At 38.9% G+C, this 19,705-nt stretch overlaps 2 protein-coding genes across 7 annotated transcripts in view; one reads left to right on the top strand and one right to left on the bottom strand.

The window, feature by feature from the left end:
* Nucleotides 1-6,736, bottom strand: part of BCL11A (BCL11 transcription factor A) — a 137,641-nt gene extending 130,905 nt beyond the window's left edge. The window contains exon 1 of one of the 2 annotated variants that reach the window (XM_065059348.1): nt 6,498-6,736. The gene's annotated coding sequence lies outside the window, so the exon portion shown is untranslated. Of the gene's footprint in view, nt 1-4,801; nt 5,025-6,497 lie in introns of those variants that run through there. The other variant, XM_021294298.2, reaches the window with a different exon arrangement.
* Nucleotides 6,737-6,842: 106 nt separating this feature from the next.
* The window catches only part of PAPOLG (poly(A) polymerase gamma), a 29,866-nt gene continuing 17,003 nt past the window's right edge, over nt 6,843-19,705 (top strand). For 4 of the 5 annotated variants that reach the window (XR_010471774.1, XM_065059354.1, XM_065059353.1 and 1 more), the window contains exons 1-18: nt 7,214-7,431; nt 10,443-10,598; nt 10,675-10,741; nt 11,369-11,450; nt 11,534-11,643; nt 12,846-12,899; nt 13,936-14,047; nt 14,591-14,680; nt 15,274-15,412; nt 15,566-15,638; nt 15,721-15,841; nt 16,159-16,243; nt 16,636-16,689; nt 17,010-17,129; nt 17,430-17,539; nt 18,302-18,423; nt 18,514-18,683; nt 19,586-19,692. Coding sequence is in view for 4 of the 5 variants with exons in the window: in XM_065059354.1 (XP_064915426.1) it covers nt 7,412-7,431; nt 10,443-10,598; nt 10,675-10,741; nt 11,369-11,450; nt 11,534-11,643; nt 12,846-12,899; nt 13,936-14,047; nt 14,591-14,680; nt 15,274-15,412; nt 15,566-15,638; nt 15,721-15,841; nt 16,159-16,243; nt 16,636-16,689; nt 17,010-17,129; nt 17,430-17,539; nt 18,302-18,423; nt 18,514-18,683; nt 19,586-19,692 (1,792 nt within the window). In the remaining variant the exon portion in view is untranslated. Of the gene's footprint in view, nt 6,964-7,213; nt 7,432-10,442; nt 10,599-10,674; nt 10,742-11,368; nt 11,451-11,533; nt 11,644-12,845; nt 12,900-13,935; nt 14,048-14,590; nt 14,681-15,273; nt 15,413-15,565; nt 15,639-15,720; nt 15,842-16,158; nt 16,244-16,635; nt 16,690-17,009; nt 17,130-17,429; nt 17,540-18,301; nt 18,424-18,513; nt 18,684-19,585; nt 19,693-19,705 lie in introns of those variants that run through there. The other variant, XM_021294355.2, reaches the window with a different exon arrangement.

The following is a 19,705-nucleotide window of genomic DNA, read 5'->3' as shown; positions in this document are numbered from 1 at the left end:
GAACTGCCTTATTTCCAAGCAATTGCCATTAACATTACACTCATTTTCCACTGTTCATTTTTGTTCCTCTTGTTCTCACTTTCTATTCTCACTCAATTTTTGCCTGTAGCTGAGAGAATACCTAATAGATGTGTTAGAAAAATTCTAGCATAACTAGAAGTACTTTTGTATTTGTATGTGATGTTGATTCCGTCCCATATGTTTGTTTGCGAGTTATTGGATAGGCATATCCACATACACAAATATAGCAAGAAGTCCTGAAGGATACTCACACATGAACTACATCATTGTAATTACTTTGTTCTGTCATGCTTCTCTTTTCCAAGTTTTTCAGCCCATTATTTGTCACTCTTTCTTGCTTCATCCTCTCCTCTTTTCAGTTTGGTCTTATTTTTAAAAAGACTTGTTTATGTGAAAATCACCATTACTTCCATGCTCACCTTGCACAAACTAATTCCCTGATTAAACAAATGTTTAAACAAAAAAGAAAAATTATTTATGGTTTACTTTATCAACTACAATGTAGAAATCCTGTGAAAAATGCACCAGGCTCAGTACAGGTACCAAAAACCACTAAACCATCTAAAAGAAGATGAACTCTAGCTATGTCCATACTCTTTTTCCAGCTCCTCTCCAAATTATATTTTTACTTCAGAAGAATATGACAGTAGGCTTTGAAGTATTTTTCCTCTAAATTTGGAGGTGTAAATACAGAGGAAAAGCCAGACCAATGTTTATGCCACACACATTTTTAAAAGCACTCACTCCATTCTGTAGTATGGTTCATGTAACCTCTGTGAGTTGCCCCTTCATAATTACCCTGCAAAAACACCACAACTATTCAAATGGAAAGCCCAGAATGGAAGGAAACATACGGACATCACAAGAGTGTATTTACCTATTATTTTCTCCCTCCCTATTTCAGTATAAGAAATACAGGAACACACAGACAGTATGCGAAAATAAACATCGTGAACAAACAAGATTTTCCTTGGTGAACTCCATGAGGCAACAGAACTCCACCCAGACAAAGATTATACATATTCAAATACACTGCCCATCCATATTGCTGTCTAGGGGGCAATTATTAAAAGGACCAATATAACTTACTTGTGTTTAAACTGCAGCGGATTTATTATTTGCTTTACATTGTTTTGTTTCCCTTCAAACAATGGGTCATATCAGGAACTAGTTAAAAACAAGAAGTCCTACACAACCAGCTAAAGAAATAAGCCTCTGCCTCCTCAAACATGGGAAACCGGGTAGATGAAGCTGCCAACTGAGAGTTCCCTGCTATGGGCTCAAGTTTACAACCAATTTGACTATTTTTTGACAGATGCTAACTTGCTGCATGAAGCTGAACATAATGCTATCACATTAAAATGTGAGGAAAAAAACACCACACTTCAGCGAGGCCTTACTACAGAGTTAATAGATATGAAAATTTCTCCCAATTCTCACACAGAATTAAGGTGTTTCAGTAATTATCGGTATCCATCCCTTCTCTTTAAAGTTTCCCTGCAAGCAGCAATCAGAATTATATACGATCTCTGCATGAAACTAATGAATTCATGACAAAGAAGACTCCTCAATGTGATAGGAGTTAGTGCATCAGGGTATTAGCATCAGGCTTTAATGCCCCAAACCAGGCTCACAGCCACGTTCCAACTATAATGGACTAGAACAAATACCAGTGCTACACAACATCAGCTGTCCAAGGACTTGGGTTCCCACCCCCACCCAAAATAAAAAGAAATAACAATGAAACGATTAAACAAGTTCATTCTCTTCCTCCATCAAGATAAATGTTTCTGCTCACCATATAAAGTTATTCATACACAAAGATACAGCACATTTGCCCATAGAAAATTCCATTCAGGTCAGAGAATGCACTTCTTAAACATTAACAAGTCAATCTTATGCAACACTTCAATAAAATAAATATTGCCTGTAAAATGAAGGCAGAATGGTAAAGAAAAAAAAAAAGAATGCAAGAAATACAGGCATATCCCATTAAGTTTGGGCAATACCATCTTAGCAACCAAAGAGACTTCCTGAACCAACCCCTGCCACATAAGTTTCTTTCCTTGTAATTTAAGATGGTTTCTCTAGAGAAAGTGCACTTATTCCCTCTCAACTTTCCACCACAAAAGGAACCACCTTAAAGGTAAATGTAATGGCAAAAAATTTACCTTCAGAGGTTTAAATCAAATCTTAAATAATGCTGGCCAAATAAAATCTCAACAGAACCAAAACGTTTAGGTTGTCTATATGAGAAGAACACTAAAATTCACCACCTTAGCCTTCCCCTCAGAGAAAATTATTTTGTGGGCAAAAATGAGTGAGGAGGAAAGGAAAATAGCAGATTTGAGTTTGGTTGCAACAAATAAACAGCATGGGAAACAGCTAGCAAAGAAAAAATCCTCAACACCCTCTACTATCATCTTGCTAGTCACTATATATTCAGGCTGTACCCCACTGTCACATGGCAGAAGAGCTGAGTCCTTTAAACGTTTGGCTCAGGCAATCGAAAGCAGAAAACGGCTAGAAATAACACTGCCAAGTGATTAGAAGAGAACCAGTTGTAAATTTAAACACCATTCTGATTCATTAATCTCCAACAGCTAAAGACAAACCTAGAGCAAAATTAACATGATTGTAAACTAAGCACTCGTGTCCTGTGGCTATTTTTTGGCCTGCTGAGAGAGAATGAGCTGATCAAAGACAGACACTTCATTGAGAGCAGCAAGATTAGTGCTGCTTCAGCGAGCTCACAGTTAGTTCCCATTAACTAACCTGTTTTAGAAGCTGGTAACACCATAATTAATCTTTGCTTCAATTTGAAGTGAAAGGAGGGAGTGACCCATCCATCTCCCAGTGACATTGCACCTGCCCTACAAGCCTGTGTAAGTTTACTCATAGTCTTTTGTTGTTGTTGACCAGGTGAAGAGCTGTGACTAATTCCACACTAAGGGGCACAAGCTTTCAAGGCTCCCCTGGGAAAGCAGAGGTGTTGTTTTGCTGGCTGGATGCACAGTGGCAAGTTAAAATCCTACAAAGTGGTGGCAATTAAACCAGGAATCCACTATATCTGTCAGTATCAGAAGCTACAAGCCAGCCTAGAAAGAAACACAGTGTCATAACACAGCCCCAAAATCCTGCCCTTCAAGGCAAGCTTAGTGTTTCAGCAGCAGCAGTTAGGACTGACTTGAAATATTTTATGCATTTACATTTCTGAGAAGCTTGTTAGGTTATCAATCCAAACATTTCATAGAATTATGCCCCTTAAATAAATTGAGGAAATGCAAAGATAAAGGGGAAAAACCCCCAAAGCCACAACTAAAAAGCCTTCATCCACTTATTTAAATTCATCTATCTGAAATGTCTTCAGCAACCTCACCTTCTACTGTTCACTGTTATCTCTCACCATATATCTTCCCACATAAAGTGATAGATTAGTAAGCCTTGAGAACATTTATTACAAAATGCAGCTTTCCAGAATTGAATTTCGTGTTATTTTTAGCTGATATCCATCAGTGCCTAAATGTACATATACAAACTATGGCTGACAAAATCTTTCTCTAGTGAAATATGGTACATTACACAGATAAGATCCTCCACATTTGTAATAAAAATCCAAAGTTTGAATAAAACCTTCCCTGACAAATTTTTCTCTGTTACGGGGATAATATTTTATTATCATGCCAATATTTCCTCTATAGCAGCTTCACCTTTCAGCCAAATTTTCGTCGAAGCAGAAAGGTTCAGGTGTAGTAGCTAGTACATAACTTCTCACAATTAGACCAGTTTCAAATACCATGGAACTACTCTATGAAAGTACAGCTTAATTAAGCAAGAAGTATCTTGTCTGTATGGCGTACAGGATTTTAACTTAGGGATATTGAACGAAACCACTTCATCCTCTTCTCAATATCTTATTTCTCCTTCCCTCGTGTAAATGTTTCTGACCACATAGCTACACAATCAGACTCTCAAACCTAGCCAAAAAACTAGCACAGTATAAGACTTAAACTTAAAAGATAAGCCTAAATAACTTACCAGAACTGTACATTAAGCAAAAACCTAGGTAGAACATACACAGCTTCTTTTAACTGATAATAAGTATTTAGGCTTTTAAACTTTATAAATCTAACAAACACATGGTGTCATAGAAGTGCTTTCTAAAACACATCACACCACCATTAATTTTACAGACAAAATTAAAATACAAGACATACAGACTATAACATGGAAACACACACATGATATCTTTCTATTTATAAAGCACATCTTCATAAAATCGCTGACAGACTAAAAGTACTCAGGTATCACCCCATTTATACTACAGAGCATGTATACTCCTTTAGAACATACCAACTATTTAAAAAGCAAATTCAAATTGCCCCCTGTATCACTCTAAGAAAACAGATTTCACTTTTTCAGTGTGTTATCTGGATAACACGTAAACACACACATAAAAGTCCAAACTAACAACATTTAACTGGTTGCCAAATATATCCATAATAAAACATAGAAAAGTATTTTAAAGTTACTATAACACATAGAGTAGAGGAAAATACTACCTTAAATTCTCCTCAAGTTCTACACCTTTTAAGCCATAACATGTTTTACCCACTGTTACACATGATACTATGAAAACTATAGAGGTAAAATGCAACAGTCACACATTAGAAGGAAACTATTATTAGCAGAATGCAACAGTTACATGTTGCAAATATTTTCATGCGAATAGCTCCAAAACAAGATAAATTCGATTTCTACAAAAAGAACTATTACTCACAGGGTAGCCAACCCAGTCTCATCAGTTTTGTCCTTTGAGAAAAACTCTCAACGAGCTTCAGAAGATAATACTAGAAACTAAAATTCATAAACTCGAGCAAAAGAACAGGAACGCTGTTGAACTGTTGCTCTCAGAGCACTTAATAACTACCCTATTTCCATTAAAAGTAAATTATTTCTTAATTCAAGCTCTAGCCACTATAAAAACTTACAACCTGACCACCTCCCTTCACCCCTCGTTACTGCCCTTTAATTCCCAGGCACCCGCTGCCTTTTCTCTTTAATGCTTTACGTGATTGAGGCAATCAAGTTAAGCTTGATTAGTCTTAATTTCCATTTAACATCAGAATTGCACCTGAGGAAAAACTGTTTTGCTCGAAGATCTGTTAATTTTTTCCTAAGTGTTGCAGGTGATTTAAAGAAAGGTGTCACCTCTCCACTAAAAACATTCAAACTCTTAGACCTGTGGGCAAATCCAGCTACTGTCGCCACTGAAGGATGCAGCAGTAACAAATAAAAAGAACAGAGACTAATCACCCATCTAAACTCAGAAAATATAAAAGCAGGTGCTTTTTCTCGCCCAAAATAGATGGTAGCAAACTGGGAGAAAACAACAGGAGGCAGCACAGAAGCAATAGTTTTCCTGATTCTAGAACCACAGTAGTGTTGTGATGAGCGTAAAATGTTAAAGAAAACCATGACAAAATTCTGATAAAATAATGGGCATAACTAGGGTTTTTTAAAAAACAAATCTCTAAAGAAATTTGCTTGAAAACCTTTGTTTAAATTGCCTTTACCAGTACAACTTCTTCCAGAAATGTAAGTGCAAGTACTGCCGTGCAAATATTCACTAAATAAAGTCATTTTTAACTCTCCACAGCATTAAGTTATTTGAGAAGGGTAGGTAAGGCTATCCTGCTACAAGTACCATTGCATCTGAACACCAGACATTTGTGTTGCTAGTTTGTTGAAACTTCAGGATGAAGGTTTGTGTTTACTCAAAATATCTTGCATGGTAAAATGTATTTCAGTTCAACAAAGGCACTACAGACACCCCAGAAAAGCACAGAAATGATGCATGTGTTATTCTAACAGAAAGCGTCTTATATAGCAAGATGTCAAGGCAGTTAGGAAGCAAACTTTTTTCCAAAGATTTATTCAACTTTACAAAAGCATTCTGGTTTTTATGTTTAACTTTTTGCATGCTTGAATGCCATCTAAAGGAGAATATTCCCAGGGGCTTCTGGCTGCTTTAATACGCAGGTTGTAATAGACAATGCAACAGACCACGTTGGCCCAAAATGATAAATGGCAATAAGTTGTGGTGAGTACTCAAAACTACCTGCTGTCATTGACCATGTGTGTCAAATCTGTATCCCTGGAGACATCCTAGGCCAGGCTCTGAGCAACCTGCTCTGGTGAAGATGTCCCTGCTCATGGCAGGGGTGGCACTGGATGGGTTTTGAAGGTCCTTTCAACCCAAACCACCCTGCGATTCTGTATGATCCTCCCCATACCAGCTTAAGCCGAGCGACACTGAGCTCGCTCTCCCACACTCGCTGGATGGGAATAAATCGATATCACACAAGCGATCGCTCCTCTCTCTGAACGGGGTGTGGGGAAGGTGCGTGTCCCCGAGGTTAGGAGGGACACGCGTGTCCCCGGGCCCACCCCCCCGCGGAGCGCCGGCCACTCACCGCCGGGTCCCCCCGCAGCCCGGCCGGCCCCTCGGCGGGGGCTCTGAGGAGAGTTTCCCTCGACGGTTGAAAACGTCGAGGCGCGTCCTCGCCGTGTTTTGGCGCGGCCTCCCCTCAGCGGGGGTGTCCCCTCCACGTCCCCAGGTTGGGCCATGGGGGCATGTCCGCCCCGGTGCGTCTCAGCCCGTTTCGTCCCCCTCGGTGCCCATGAGGAGAGCGCGGAGCAACGACAACATGTCGCCTCAGCCTCGCGCCGCCAGAGGGCGCCAAGCCAGCCGGGCCGGCGTGGGCGTGCCTTCCCCGCCAAGCCCCGCCCCCGCCGGGCGCTCTCGCTCTTCTGATTGGCCGAGCCCCTCCCGCGGCCGTCGGGATAGGCGGTGGGCGCAGTGCGGGGAGTAGCGCGCGCCGTTGGGCGGCAGTTGGGCTGTGCGGGGAGCGCTGCGGGCGCCATGAAGGAGAAGTGCGGGTGAGGCGGCTCCTCCGGCCCCAGCTTCGCCCTCAGGGGCTTTCCTTGCCGCAGCGCCGTGAGGCAGCCTGGCCTGGCTCGGCGGGAGGCTGTGGGGAGGGGGTTAGAGCGGGAACCTGAGAGAAAAGTCGTTTTTCAAATAAATTATAAAGCTTTAATGTGTGAGGGCGAGGGGTGTGGGGGCTCTGCGGGGTGAGCCCCGCGTGTGGGAGCGCCTGGTCGCGGTGTGGTTCTATGGGAGGTTCTTTGCTTTGTGTTGTCGCTGTCGCCTGGTAACGGCTTGGCCGATTGTGCTCAGTTCTAGCTGAGCGCTGGACTTGAACGGAGCTCTAGTTTTAAGCTGGGCTCTGGTCCTGGGCTGAGTGCTGGTCTTAGGCCGAGCACTGCTCCTAGGCTGCCTGTCCAGCTTAAACTTGAGGGAAAAAAAAAGACCCGTGGTTTTGTCAGAATGCCGGCATCACAGAAAAGGTGCTTTTGCTTGGTAGCAGGTGTTACTTGAGCAAAGCTCACAGGGTTGGGGGTCGTTTGGTGTGTGTGGGATTTTGTGGACTTTTTTTTTTGTTGGTGGTGGTTTTGTGCCTTTTTTTTTTTTTTGTATGTGTGGTGTTTGGGGTTTTTTCCCTTGTTTTGTGTTTGTGGTTTTTTTTTAATTATTATTTTAAGTTTTTCATCTGTGTGCTCAGTTTTGGTGATTTGGGAGCTGGTTTCCAGTTATTTCTCCTCCCAAGCAGTGAGGGTGGAAGGGCCCGAGTGGCATTTCTACTCATCTTGTAGCGGGCTGGCTACATAAGTTTAAAAAAAAGCATTTATAATGACTTCTCATACATAAGTGTAAGCATTGATGGCTGAAGGCAACTCCCTGAACTGCAGTAGTGTAAATTTATGCATTTTCTCTCAGAATATGTGGAAGAAATGCTGCTGGCTTTGTAAAACTGTAAATAAGTGGTAAAACCTGGGGAAAAAAAATCAATTTAAGTGAACTTCTTTGCATAGAATTGGGATCTATCAGAACATAAACATGTTGGAGTTGTTCACTGTGGTGGGCAAGAGTTGGTAAAATATTAAACTGTAACATATTTCTCATTTAAAGGATTGATGAGTAAGTAGTATGCCATGTATACTACTTTATGCCTTAACATCCTCTCTTTGTATATATGTAGCAGTCTGCTGCACTTGACAGAAGTTTTGTGGGGTTTAAAAATATATATATATATACGTTTTTAATTGTAAAAGGGGAGCATATTCTATTGGGCGTAAGTTACTTTTTCAATAAAACTTTCCAAGTGCCATTTTCCGCAGCTTTTAAGTTGTGAGATCAAACTTCCAGTAATACGTGCAAGCAACTGAAAAATATCAACTATTGACTAAAAGAACTTTATTATAATAATATCCGATATATCTAATTGATATTTTTCTCTAAGTAAACTTGTAATTATAGTCTCTGTAGGCAGAATGGGGCAATGAAAGGCAGATGGTGGCCTTCTGTGCTCTGGAAAGACTCTGAATGCCAGCAAAGTCTAAACCTCATTCTTGTTTTGTCCAAACTTTCTGAAGTGCAAGTTGTACAATACAAATACAACACGTAGGAAGTTGCTGCTGTAGGTGTTTTAATTTAGGTGTAATGCAGAGCAATTAAACATTCTTCTGTATTTATTATGAAAATGATATAATTGATATATATATATAAAAAACAAATGTCATTAATTTTTTTATTTATGAAGTGGAAGCTTACAATGCCTATGAACAAGGCAATTGGGTCAAGGCCTAGTTACACTTCTAAGTAAACCACTGTTGTGACTGGGGAGACTGACTGATAGGACTACAGTTGTAATACCCCCCCAGCTTTTTGGAAAACATGTAGGAGAAAGTTTGAAAAATGAGTTAATAGGAAGAAAACAAACTAGAACACCACCAAAAACCTAGATTACTAAAAATCTATGTCTGTAGTTGGATAAGCTCTGAGAGAAATCCATCTTCCTTCAATAGAGGAGTAAAGGTAGCAATTAGAAATAAGGAGCCATAGTAAGCTGGGTTTTTTTTTCTTAAAAAAACCCAAGTGTTGAAGCTGTCCTGTGAGCGCTTCATAATCCCATTCCAGCTGAAATGGGTCAGATACCTTCAATAGTTATATCTCTTGGCTAACCCAGCTAATATTTGAAGTTGTCAATATGCGAAGTAGAAAAATATCCAGTTTGAATAATGGCATAATTAATCCCTTTAGCCTTGGGGTCTGGATATGGACTCCTTGATAAGCATGATGAGTCATATGGACCTTTTAATGTTTCTCCCACTTTTGCTACTAGTGTTTCTGTAGAGCCTCTTGGTATATTAAGTACAGTTCTTACTTCCCTTAACTTGTGCTGCTTTATTTGCTAACATACATCACTTGGATTTAAGTAAAACGGGGGATGTCTGATGAGGAGTGGCTGAGGGAACTAGGGTTGTTCAGCCTGGAGGCTGAAGGGAGACCTTCTTGCTCTCTACAACTACCCAAAATGATGTTGTAGTGTGTAGGGTGTTGGTCTCTTCTCCCAAATAACAAGCGATAGGATGAGGGGAAATGGTCTCAAGTTGCACCAGGGGACGATGAATTTGGATATTAGGAAATATCCAACCTATCCTGCCCTTCCTGGGAAGGATATCAGGCATCGGAGCAGGATGCCCAGGGCAGTGGTGGAGTCACAATCCCTGGAGGGGTTGAATAGACACATAGATGAGGTTCCTGGGAACATGGCTTAGTGCCAGACTTGGGTTAACAGTTGGACTCAATAATCTTGAGGGTCTTTTCCAACCAAAATGATTCTCCCATTCGATGTACAGCTAAGCATTTGAACTGTAAAAACAGAACTGTGTTAAGAGCATGAGGCAACATTAGCTGCAAATAGTTTGATGTTTTCATTAATATTTTCCATAAACAAAAGCAAGGTAATAATTTACTATGCCAACTCTGTTTAACAGACCGCTTTGTTATAAGTCCTCCCTCTACAATTAACTATAATGCCCTTCCAGAATCAGTAGAAGCACATTTAACTAAAAGAAGCCAGTGTTAAATTGTCTTGTTTCATGTTAGTGGGAAGCTGATGGGAATATCCTTAAATCAAAATGGATAGGAAACTGCAAGGTGTGCCGAACATCTGCTGTATGTGGCATCAGCCTTAGTGGAATTCCAAACTTTTAATTTTTTGGTGATCAGTTCTAACTGTCTGGATATAAGTTGTATTATGATGGTAGCAACTTGGATATTTTCTTATGTCCACAAATGTTTTTTTTAAAAAGTAGTTGTGAATTCTAAGTTGGTGAAGTTGTCTAAAACTCATAAGCAGGATTTTTTTTTTTCCTCATTTATGTTAATTCTGGGTAAAAGAGCAGAACTTTATTTGAAAACCTGTAAGCTGAAGGGTGTTTTCCAGTTAGTTGTGGTTTGGTTTTGTTTTCATGATTACATTTTTAAAGTCTTCAATGTTTTATTTCTCCCACAGTACTTCCAGGCGCCAGAACCAGCAAAGAAACTACGGAGTTACGTCTCCAGTTAGCTTGGCGCCACCTGAAGACATTGATCGCGTTCAAACGCAGAAGTTAATTGAAGCAATGAAACCGTTTGGGGTGTTTGAAGACGAAAAAGAACTGAATCACAGGTATAACAAAACTGTAAAATTTGTTGATCTTTTGTGGGTTTTTTTAGGACAAACTTAACATGAATTTTCTTTATAGGCAGGTTGTTCTGGGAAAGCTTAATAACTTGGTGAAGGAGTGGATCTTGGAACTTGGAGAGAGCAAGGTAAGGACTTTTTATATGTTCTTATGAAAACAGCTGAAGCCTTTTTGTTCCTTTTAAAGGCCATCCTACTAGGATTCATGCTAAAGTTCAACAGAGCTGTAGTAACTGCCATTGAAATAATGTATAAAACATACTGCAGAATAAGAACCTGAAGTCTGAGGCACTGAATAAATTTGTGAAGTGTCTCTATCAGTTGACTCGTAGCAGTTAACAAAGCTGAAACAATGTACTGTGGGCTGAGATAGATGGTAAATGGGCACTAATCTTGCCCCAAACAGCCTACAGCACTCAATCTACTTTGAAATCATTACCCTAGACTTGCCTTTTGTATAGCTCTTTGATTGTGTTAATTTATGTGTGCCTGCTGCAGGGAAGACTAATAATAGGTCTTAATTTGTGGATATTAATGAAAGGACTGCTACATTACTAATTCTTTTTTTGTGAGTTGCAAGCACTCCCTTTAGAAAAAGAATATCAGTCTATTGGACTTATAACTTAGTAAAGGAGAAAATATTGTCTATGGAGGCTGTTGTAGTCTTTCTACAGAACTTGTATGCTAGCTAAACTTGCATGTATGTCAACGTGTATCTTATATTCTAAAGTAAACTCCTTCTCTTCTACCCACAGAATCTTCCCACTTCAACGGCAGCAGCTCTTGGTGGCAAAGTACTTACTTTTGGTTCCTATAGGCTTGGTGTACACACAAAAGGTAGAATTTCCATTTTCTGGTCATAGTTCTAATGTTTGAAAGTGACTTCCAACAATAACACAAGAAATGAAATGTCTTTGCAGGTGCTGACATCGATGCGGTTTGTGTTGCGCCTAGCCATGTAGAAAGATCAGATTTTTTTCAATCATTCCTTGCGAAACTTAAGCATCAGGAAGAAATAAAAAATCTAAGAGTGAGTAAGCTCTTTCCTTGATAGATTATACAACTTCTACAATAAGAATATACATGTTAAAGACTCATAATGGTAGTGAATGTCTTACAAACCAAAATTTTAAAAAATGGTTTCTGAGCACCTTCTAAAATACTATTTTATGCAGCATGAAAATGTTGAAGTCAGGCTTTGAGTTCCTTTCCCCAAAGACTGCACATCACATAAAAATCTCTGTGGTACACTTGTCCCCTGCCCATGGTTTGGGAACAAGTCTGGTGTGTCAAAAAACAATGCTGTCCTTAGGAGCCTTACTTTAATCTTAGATGTAGTATGGGACTTGGAAATAAGGTAATTACATGCAGGAGGAGTCAGCCTGAAAACTAAGGAAGCTGAATGTGATGTGGGAAGGCTTCTATCAGTGCTTTTGCCATGGTGTTCCTCTGGATCTACTTTAGGATCTCTAGTTTATTCTCTGGGCAGGTTCTTCTCTGGCTGTGCAGCCTGAGACTTTGCAGAAGGGATGCACACTGTCAGTTTTACATAATGCCAATAGCAGCTGTGCTGTGAAAGTACAAAACTGCTTTGTAAAATCACCCTCAGGTGTGTATGTTGTGTACCTTGCATGTAAAACAACTCCTGAGAAGTTGCTCTTAGTGTAGTCTTCCTTGTGCAGGTATTTTTTAAAGACATCATATGTACAGCTAATGAGCCTTCATTTAGATCACTGTCACCTGAAAACAGGCTCACAGTGGGCTGCAGTGTGGTTCTAACAAGCGGTCTACAAAACCAAAAACTGTCCCATAAGGTAGCTGATAGCATCTCAGGCACAGGAAAAAAAAATACATAAGACTAGTGTCCATTGTCAAATGTTGACAGAGTTTTTTAGATTTCTCTGGATGTTAACCAGTAGTAAGATAGCTACAGAAATCTCCTCTTTGCTACCGAGGTAAGTACCTTACAACCACTTATACTGATGGCTAATTGTGCGTTGTTTGTTTATCACGATACATGATGAGCCTCTGCATCTCTTGGCTAAATAACTTTTTAAAGCTAATATTAGTGCAGTATTAGCGCTGTACTGCTTTCAGCTTCTTAACAGTTTTTTTAGTTTGGAAGCAACATAGTCTTTATACTGAGTAGTTTAGCATGTAAATTCTGTATTTTAGGAAAAACATTAAAATAGCAAAAAGTGTTTTCTTACACAGCTATCCTCTCCTCTACAGGCTGTTGAAGATGCATATGTGCCAGTTGTCAAGTTTGCATTTGAGGGCATTGAGGTAAGCACTTAATTTTTTTTTCTTTGAGTAAATTTGTTTCTTGCTTAGGAATAGGACAACTTTTCCAGGGACCTGTGACTGTGCTATTTTTGGCTGTAACCTATCCCAGAAGATATTGCAGTAGAATTGGAGCTCACAAGAAAATAAGCCCCTAGGAAATCTGGCAAGAACGGGAACATCAGGGACATATTTTTCTAAACCTGTGCTGTAGATCAGGGTAGCCTGCTTTTGAACAGTGTTTATCTCACAAGGACTGTGCAGAGTTAGAGACAGTGTCCTTGCTTACTCTTTCTGGCTCTGACAAGGTGGCTTTCTACAGAGGGATGTGTGTACTGTAGTTCACCATATGAATTATGTGAGCAGGCTAAACGTTTTGCTGCAAATCAAAGATGAAGCGGTTGTGAGACAAACAATCTGGAAAATGAGGAGTACTCAATTGACTCTTGCCAAGGTTTGTCAGCTGCAGGAATTCTTGGATCTTGAATACATCTTACACAATGAATAAAGGCCTGTGTGCTGTAGTTACTGCTTGGTATCACTACGATGAAGACACTTATTCAATTACCTCTTTGTGGCCTTTATCTGCTGGAGACATTCACAGAATAATTTTCTTGCCTCAGACTGTACTAAAAACCAGATACTTCAAAAGTACTTACTGCATAAAGAAAATGGTCTCTCCTTTGCTGAAGTATAGTTGAGGTGATTGAACTTACGTCTTAATTCTATGAATAATTTTAAGTTCCCTTTTAACAGAAATTCTGAGTTTAGAGTATCTTTTCTACTTAAAATAACCCCTCTTCCTTTCCCTAGCTTAAAAAGAAAGGGGGATACAATGAAGGTTTTATAAGTAAAATATGGAACTTCTAGCAATTTTCTTGAGTTTTCTGGCAAATAAATATCTTGGGAGATGTATTTAGATTTATGTGACTATAGATAACAACGTTAACCGCTCTTTTAGATTAGACTGTCCCCAATTAGTGGGCTGTTTGCAAACAGTGCGGCATCCAAACTCACAGTTGGCACTTTTCCTCTTAAGATTGATCTTGTGTTTGCAAGACTGTCTGTGCAAACTGTTTCTGATAATCTTGACCTCGGAGATGATTCACGCCTGAGAAGCCTGGACATAAGATGTATACGGAGCTTAAATGGTAAGCATAATTACACTTAAAAGCAAGTGTTACTAAAACTGGCATAGAATAATCATCGCACAACTCAAGTTTCTGTACAAGTTGCAGAAACTGATCTCTTGTATACTTGATATCTGAGGATGTGGCAAGTGGGCCTTTTTTTTTTTTCAAGGAGTTGTGTGTTTAGATAGATCTGTACTTCATGTTTCTTTGATCAATGTGTGTGCATTGTTCCAGTTTGCCACAGAAATTGCTTCAGATGAATAGGTAGAGCACCTGATAGAGAAGAATGAGTTGTAGTTCATTAAAACAAAACACCAAAAAACAAAACAAAAAAACCCAAAACCACACACAACAAACCTGAAGGCTAACTTGCTCACCGGTTACCTTAAGTGGTACTGAATATTATGTGTCATCTATAATTTTTGAGGTAATACAGAGCAAGTAATCCAAATTTGGTTTTGCAGACCTGAAGGTTAAACTGTAATCTGTTGATCCAATGTCACATAAAACTGACTTGTATCTGCTACTAGGAACTTCTGTACTTGGAATTTTTTCTTGCAGGCTGCAGAGTTACTGATGAAATACTTGATCTAGTGCCAAACAAAGAGAACTTCCGGCTCACACTCCGTGCAATTAAACTGTGGGCAAAACGTGAGTAATGTGATTGTTTGTGATCTTCAAACTTTTCAGAGGTGCTTCATGCTGAATAAATAAGACCATTAGAAGTACTTCATCTTCAGATAGCTGTTTAAATGACAGTTTTTAAACTAAACTGCAGGTTTAGTTTAGATCCATGGTCTGTCCATGTGGTAGATTGGGGGGAGAGGAGGGAGTGCCTGCAACACAAGATGCTGTGTTTCTTGTCAGGAACCTGACTACAAATGATAAAAATATCTAGTTAAGTATAAAAGCTTGATACACAGGGAATAAGAAAATACTGTTTGTGCGTGTGGCTAGAGTAAGTGGTAGAAGAATGGCAGAGCTTTTTTCTTAAGGGAAATTGAATAGCTTTAGCAGTGTAGGCAAATTTCAAAGCAGCAGGATTCTGGGAAATGGTGTGGTGATGATTCTTCTCATCACTGTAAGGACCAACAGTTTTGGCCTCATTGCGCTGTAAAAATAGCAGACTTTGAGGCTGAAGTGTACTTAAGTGTTCTATAGATTGTGAAGTTGGTGCTGTAAATTTGAAGGAATATACTTAGATATTGAAGAATGACAGGCTAACTACTGCGTATCCATTCCAGGACGTGGCATTTACTCCAACATGATGGGATTTCTTGGTGGGGTTTCCTGGGCAATGCTAGTAGCAAGAACATGTCAACTCTATCCGAATGCTTTGGCTTCTACTCTTGTTAACAAGTTCTTCTTGGTTTTTTCAAAATGGTAAGACCTATTGCTTATTTTAATTTATATAAATAAGTAATACTTCTAGAGACAGTCCTTTCTATAAGATCTACATTGACAACATTCAGTCCTGCCCTGAATTACGTGGCAGAGTTTTAAATGGACAGTTAGTTATTGGCTTTTCTTACACAGGGAATGGCCAAATCCTGTATTGCTGAAACAACCTGAGGAGAACGATCTTAATTTACCAGTATGGGACCCTAGGGTATGTAGACCTCAAATTCAGAACCCTTTAAACTTTATTTTAACCAAAACTGGTACTAAGTGAATTTATTTTAATATCATAGGTGAACCCATCAGACCGACATCACTTAATGCCCATCATCACCCCAGCCTATCCACAGCAGAACTCAACATACAACGTCTCTACATCAACACGAGCGGTAATGGTAGAGGAATTCAAACACGGTAAAGTTCTTTCCATGCTTATTAACTGGTTAAAAAGGATAATTCTTGTGGTATGAAACCACATTGTCTGAATTGGTTGTGTTCTGTGAGGTGTTCTGCCCTTCTAGGTGGAACAGGTCTCTGGGAAGTGCACCTGTTGCAGGCAATAAGGGACCAGTTTTAGAATGATCATTTGTAGCAGACCTGCATCATGTCAAGAGAATTCCTGCTTTTTGATCTGTCAGTTACTGTTCAAAACCTTAATCTTGTCAAGTTTAGGTCTTGCTCTTCTCTTTTTAAAAACAAAATGGTAATAAGGTTTTCCATTTTAATTGCAGGTCTTGAAGTGACAAATGAGATTCTTCAAGGCAAATCAGACTGGTCAAAGCTCTTTGAACCACTGAACTTCTTTCAGAAGTACAAGTAAGTATGGAATCTGTTGTCTGAACTTGAAATAACTTACTTAGTGGTTAGCACAGTGAGTTTTAACTAGCAGTCTAAATAGAAGAAGCCATTAATATTTATGGAGAACCTGGAAGTAGTCATATGAATTTTGCTAAGGATAAGCATAGGGAAGATAGAAAAACTGTATGTTATGTCACTGACACAGTTTTTCTTAGAAAAAAAAAATCAAGTATGATATTTAGAATATAGCAGAATGCAATTCTAAAGGATATAATCAGTTTTTCTTCAGTTAATACTGTGCAGCATACGATCTGTCTTGTCTGGAAGTCATATTCTATACATTTAAGGCTGTTTCGGTTTCACTTGAAGAAATATAAAGTCCTGAGCTAATATATTTATTTTCCCTCTAGACATTACATTGTGCTGACTGCTAGTGCCTCTTCTGAAGAGCATCACTTAGAGTGGTAAGGCTTATCTTAAATGTGGGTTCAATACATAATTGAAACTCAATTAAATGTTACACTTTATTTTTGATAGCTGTATTGACAAGTGAAGTATTAAACTGTGCCAACTAGGCATGGAATACAGCACAAGGCGATACCATAAAAAGGCAACATTTCAAATTAGTGTGTGTGAAGTAAAAATCTAGTATCTGCTCAGCTGAATGAAACTTATTACTTGATTGGTTAGCATTTTTGTATTAGCAGATTGTATTATAAAAAGGCATATAACTACTGTGCTGGATACAGTTTAAAAATTAGTAAATATCTCTTCTTATTATTAGGGTTGGCCTTGTCGAATCTAAAATTCGTGTGCTGGTTGGAAACTTGGAGAGGAATGAATTTATAAATATTGCACATGTGAAACCACAGTCTTTCCCTGGCAACAAAGAACTCTGTAAACAGTGAGTTTCATTATTTTTTTTGACATACAATTTGGCCAATGTATTGTAACTTGTTTGTATTCATGTACCTCAGCTCACCTGAGAGATTTCAGTTCTGTAGGGGTGAGGTTCTGAGCACGTAAGGTCTTTTTAAAGAAGGGAGAACTTCAGAGAGAAGTACTCTGGGAACTTAAGTATGGGCTGACTCTAACCTCGAACTGCTGCATCCAACTGAACTGTTTTGCTTGATCCCTTCTGAAGACTAGATGCTTACATCCAAATAACTGCATAAATGATGGCTTTGTGAATCTGTCTTTTTAGGAATGGATATGTGTCAATGTGGTTTCTTGGACTTGTATTTAAGAAAATGGAAAATGCCGAAAGTGTTAACGTTGATTTAACGTATGTCATACAGTCATTCACAGATACAGGTAAGCCTATATTTGGCTCTAGTCTTGTAGAGTTTAATCTTTTTAATCTAATGGAGGTTGCTTCACCAAGTGAATTGTGTTTCCTTCTGGCGTTAGCTATTAGATATTTCTATAGAGAGCAACATACAGAAGACTAGCTTTAAAAAAAAGAGTTGTCAGTTGCTGGACTTTGCAAGTGGGAATTAACTGTATCGGGCTCTAAGATACATCGCGACAGTGTTTTTCCAAAGTAAATTTGTATTATATGATCCTAGAAATTTGAAAGCCAGTGAGTTGTCACTTAGTAATTACATGTAGTTTTGCATGTAGACCTTCATGTTCATCTTCTGTTACTTTATTTCTATATCTATCAAAAGTAGTAATAGTGTTGTTAGATAATAATAGAATAAAGGGGTTTTCTCAACCAGAAAACTACTGGTTAAGGTCTATTATCTCCTTCAGGTTAAAACCAACTCAGATGTGAGCTGCATGATTAGCAAACAGCTGTAACACAGCACACAAACACATATTTGCACTTAAATAGCTGTTATGTATCTGGTCAGTACTGGATGTGAAATGGGCATCTGGGGTCACATTCAGCTTCCTGAGACTCAGTGGAGTCCTTGGGTAGCATTTTGTGCGCAGTTAGGCTGGAAACTTATTGCTCTTTGTTTGGGCTGGACAGACTGAAATGCTTCCTTTTTCTAAAGAAACCATATGTAACTTTGACAAATACCTAATGCAAACATCCCCACTGAGCTACAACACTTAATTTCATGTTAGTTTACAGACAGGCTAGCAACCTCAACATGCTAAAGGAAGGGATGAAGATTGAGGCAGCTCATGTGAAGAGAAAACATCTCCACTATTTTTTGCCTCCGGAAACCTTACAGAAAAGAAAGAAGGTATAACAATAATTTGGCTCTTGTTGGCAGTATATTTTTGCTTTAGTAGTTACTTGAAGACTTCATTTTCTTTTTTAACTGTTGTTTCAGCAAAGCATGCCAGATATTAGTCAAAATGCTAGTGGGCTTCAGTGCAAGAGGACTTCTTCAGATGGAAACTGTTTGGACATTACCAGAGACATGGACTCCAGAACACTCTATAACTCCTCTTCATTAAATAAGATATCTAAATTGGAAACCTCTCCGGCAGAGACAGAAAGGTTAGCACAGTAACCTTAGAACTGTGAAGAAGCTGCTTTTAACTGGCTCATAATGTGAATGTCTAGGATTTCTTGTTTGAATTGATGTAGATCAAAAGTATGTGGAGGGTTCTAATGGCTTCAGGAACAAAGCTGGCATTTCTTTTAGGCATATGGTGGGAGACATGTTAAAGAAATCCCTGAAAAAATTAATGTACAAGAACACATAGGAATGAAGAACAACTTGATACTAGACAAATTATTTGGTCTTGAATATAAATCTACTTAGGTTAGTGTTTAACTTGAAGCCAGAGTATTTTACGTGTATGTAACTGTTCTTTCTAACAAAAAGTATGGTTAATACCAAGTAGTATGAAGTTCTAAGAAAGTGCTGAACTTGTTCACAGAAACTCTAGAGCTACTAGTGACTTAGTGGAGCAGTTTGAGAACTCTGGCACTGAAAGTGTCTGTCACTTCCTGGCAAGTCTGTCCATAAGCTACTTCAGCACAGGAGGAATATGTAATCTTGAGAGTTATAGCCCAGTACTACCAAATACATAATGCTGCTGTGTTCAGGCTGTTTGTTACTGTAGGAGAAGCATAAAAAAAAAAAAATAGGGTGCGCATACAGGTAGAATAGATACATTCATTAAAAGCAGCACAGAGTGCTGGATATACCAAGCTGGAAAACAGTAGCAGTGCATAGAGACTCCCTAAACAAAATGTGTAAGTTTAAATTTGTGGTCTGAAGTTCAGCAAAATGAAGGTATTGTGCTAGACTGCCTGTGAGTTTGTGGTGTTTAGTAGAGCTGTGACAATGAGGTAAGAAGGTAGATGTTTGTCTTGCATGTTTCTTCTGGAAAGGAAATGCATAGTATTTTTACAGTCTAGCACTTTATAACTCCACTGTCTGCCTTTTACAGAAGTGTTGTGTATCAGAGATCTAATAGTGCTAAAAATAGAGAGAAGATACTTCGTGTGGCTGTGCCATCAGTGTCTAAGGGATGCTCCATTCCTGTTATTGATTCAGGTATCTGTCAGAA

Source organism: Columba livia, chromosome 3, assembly GCF_036013475.1.
Source record: "Columba livia isolate bColLiv1 breed racing homer chromosome 3, bColLiv1.pat.W.v2, whole genome shotgun sequence".
NCBI lineage: Eukaryota > Metazoa > Chordata > Aves > Columbiformes > Columbidae > Columba > Columba livia.
The sequence above is the reverse complement of the archived record's forward strand: the minus strand, read 5'-3'. Positions and strand labels throughout refer to the sequence as shown.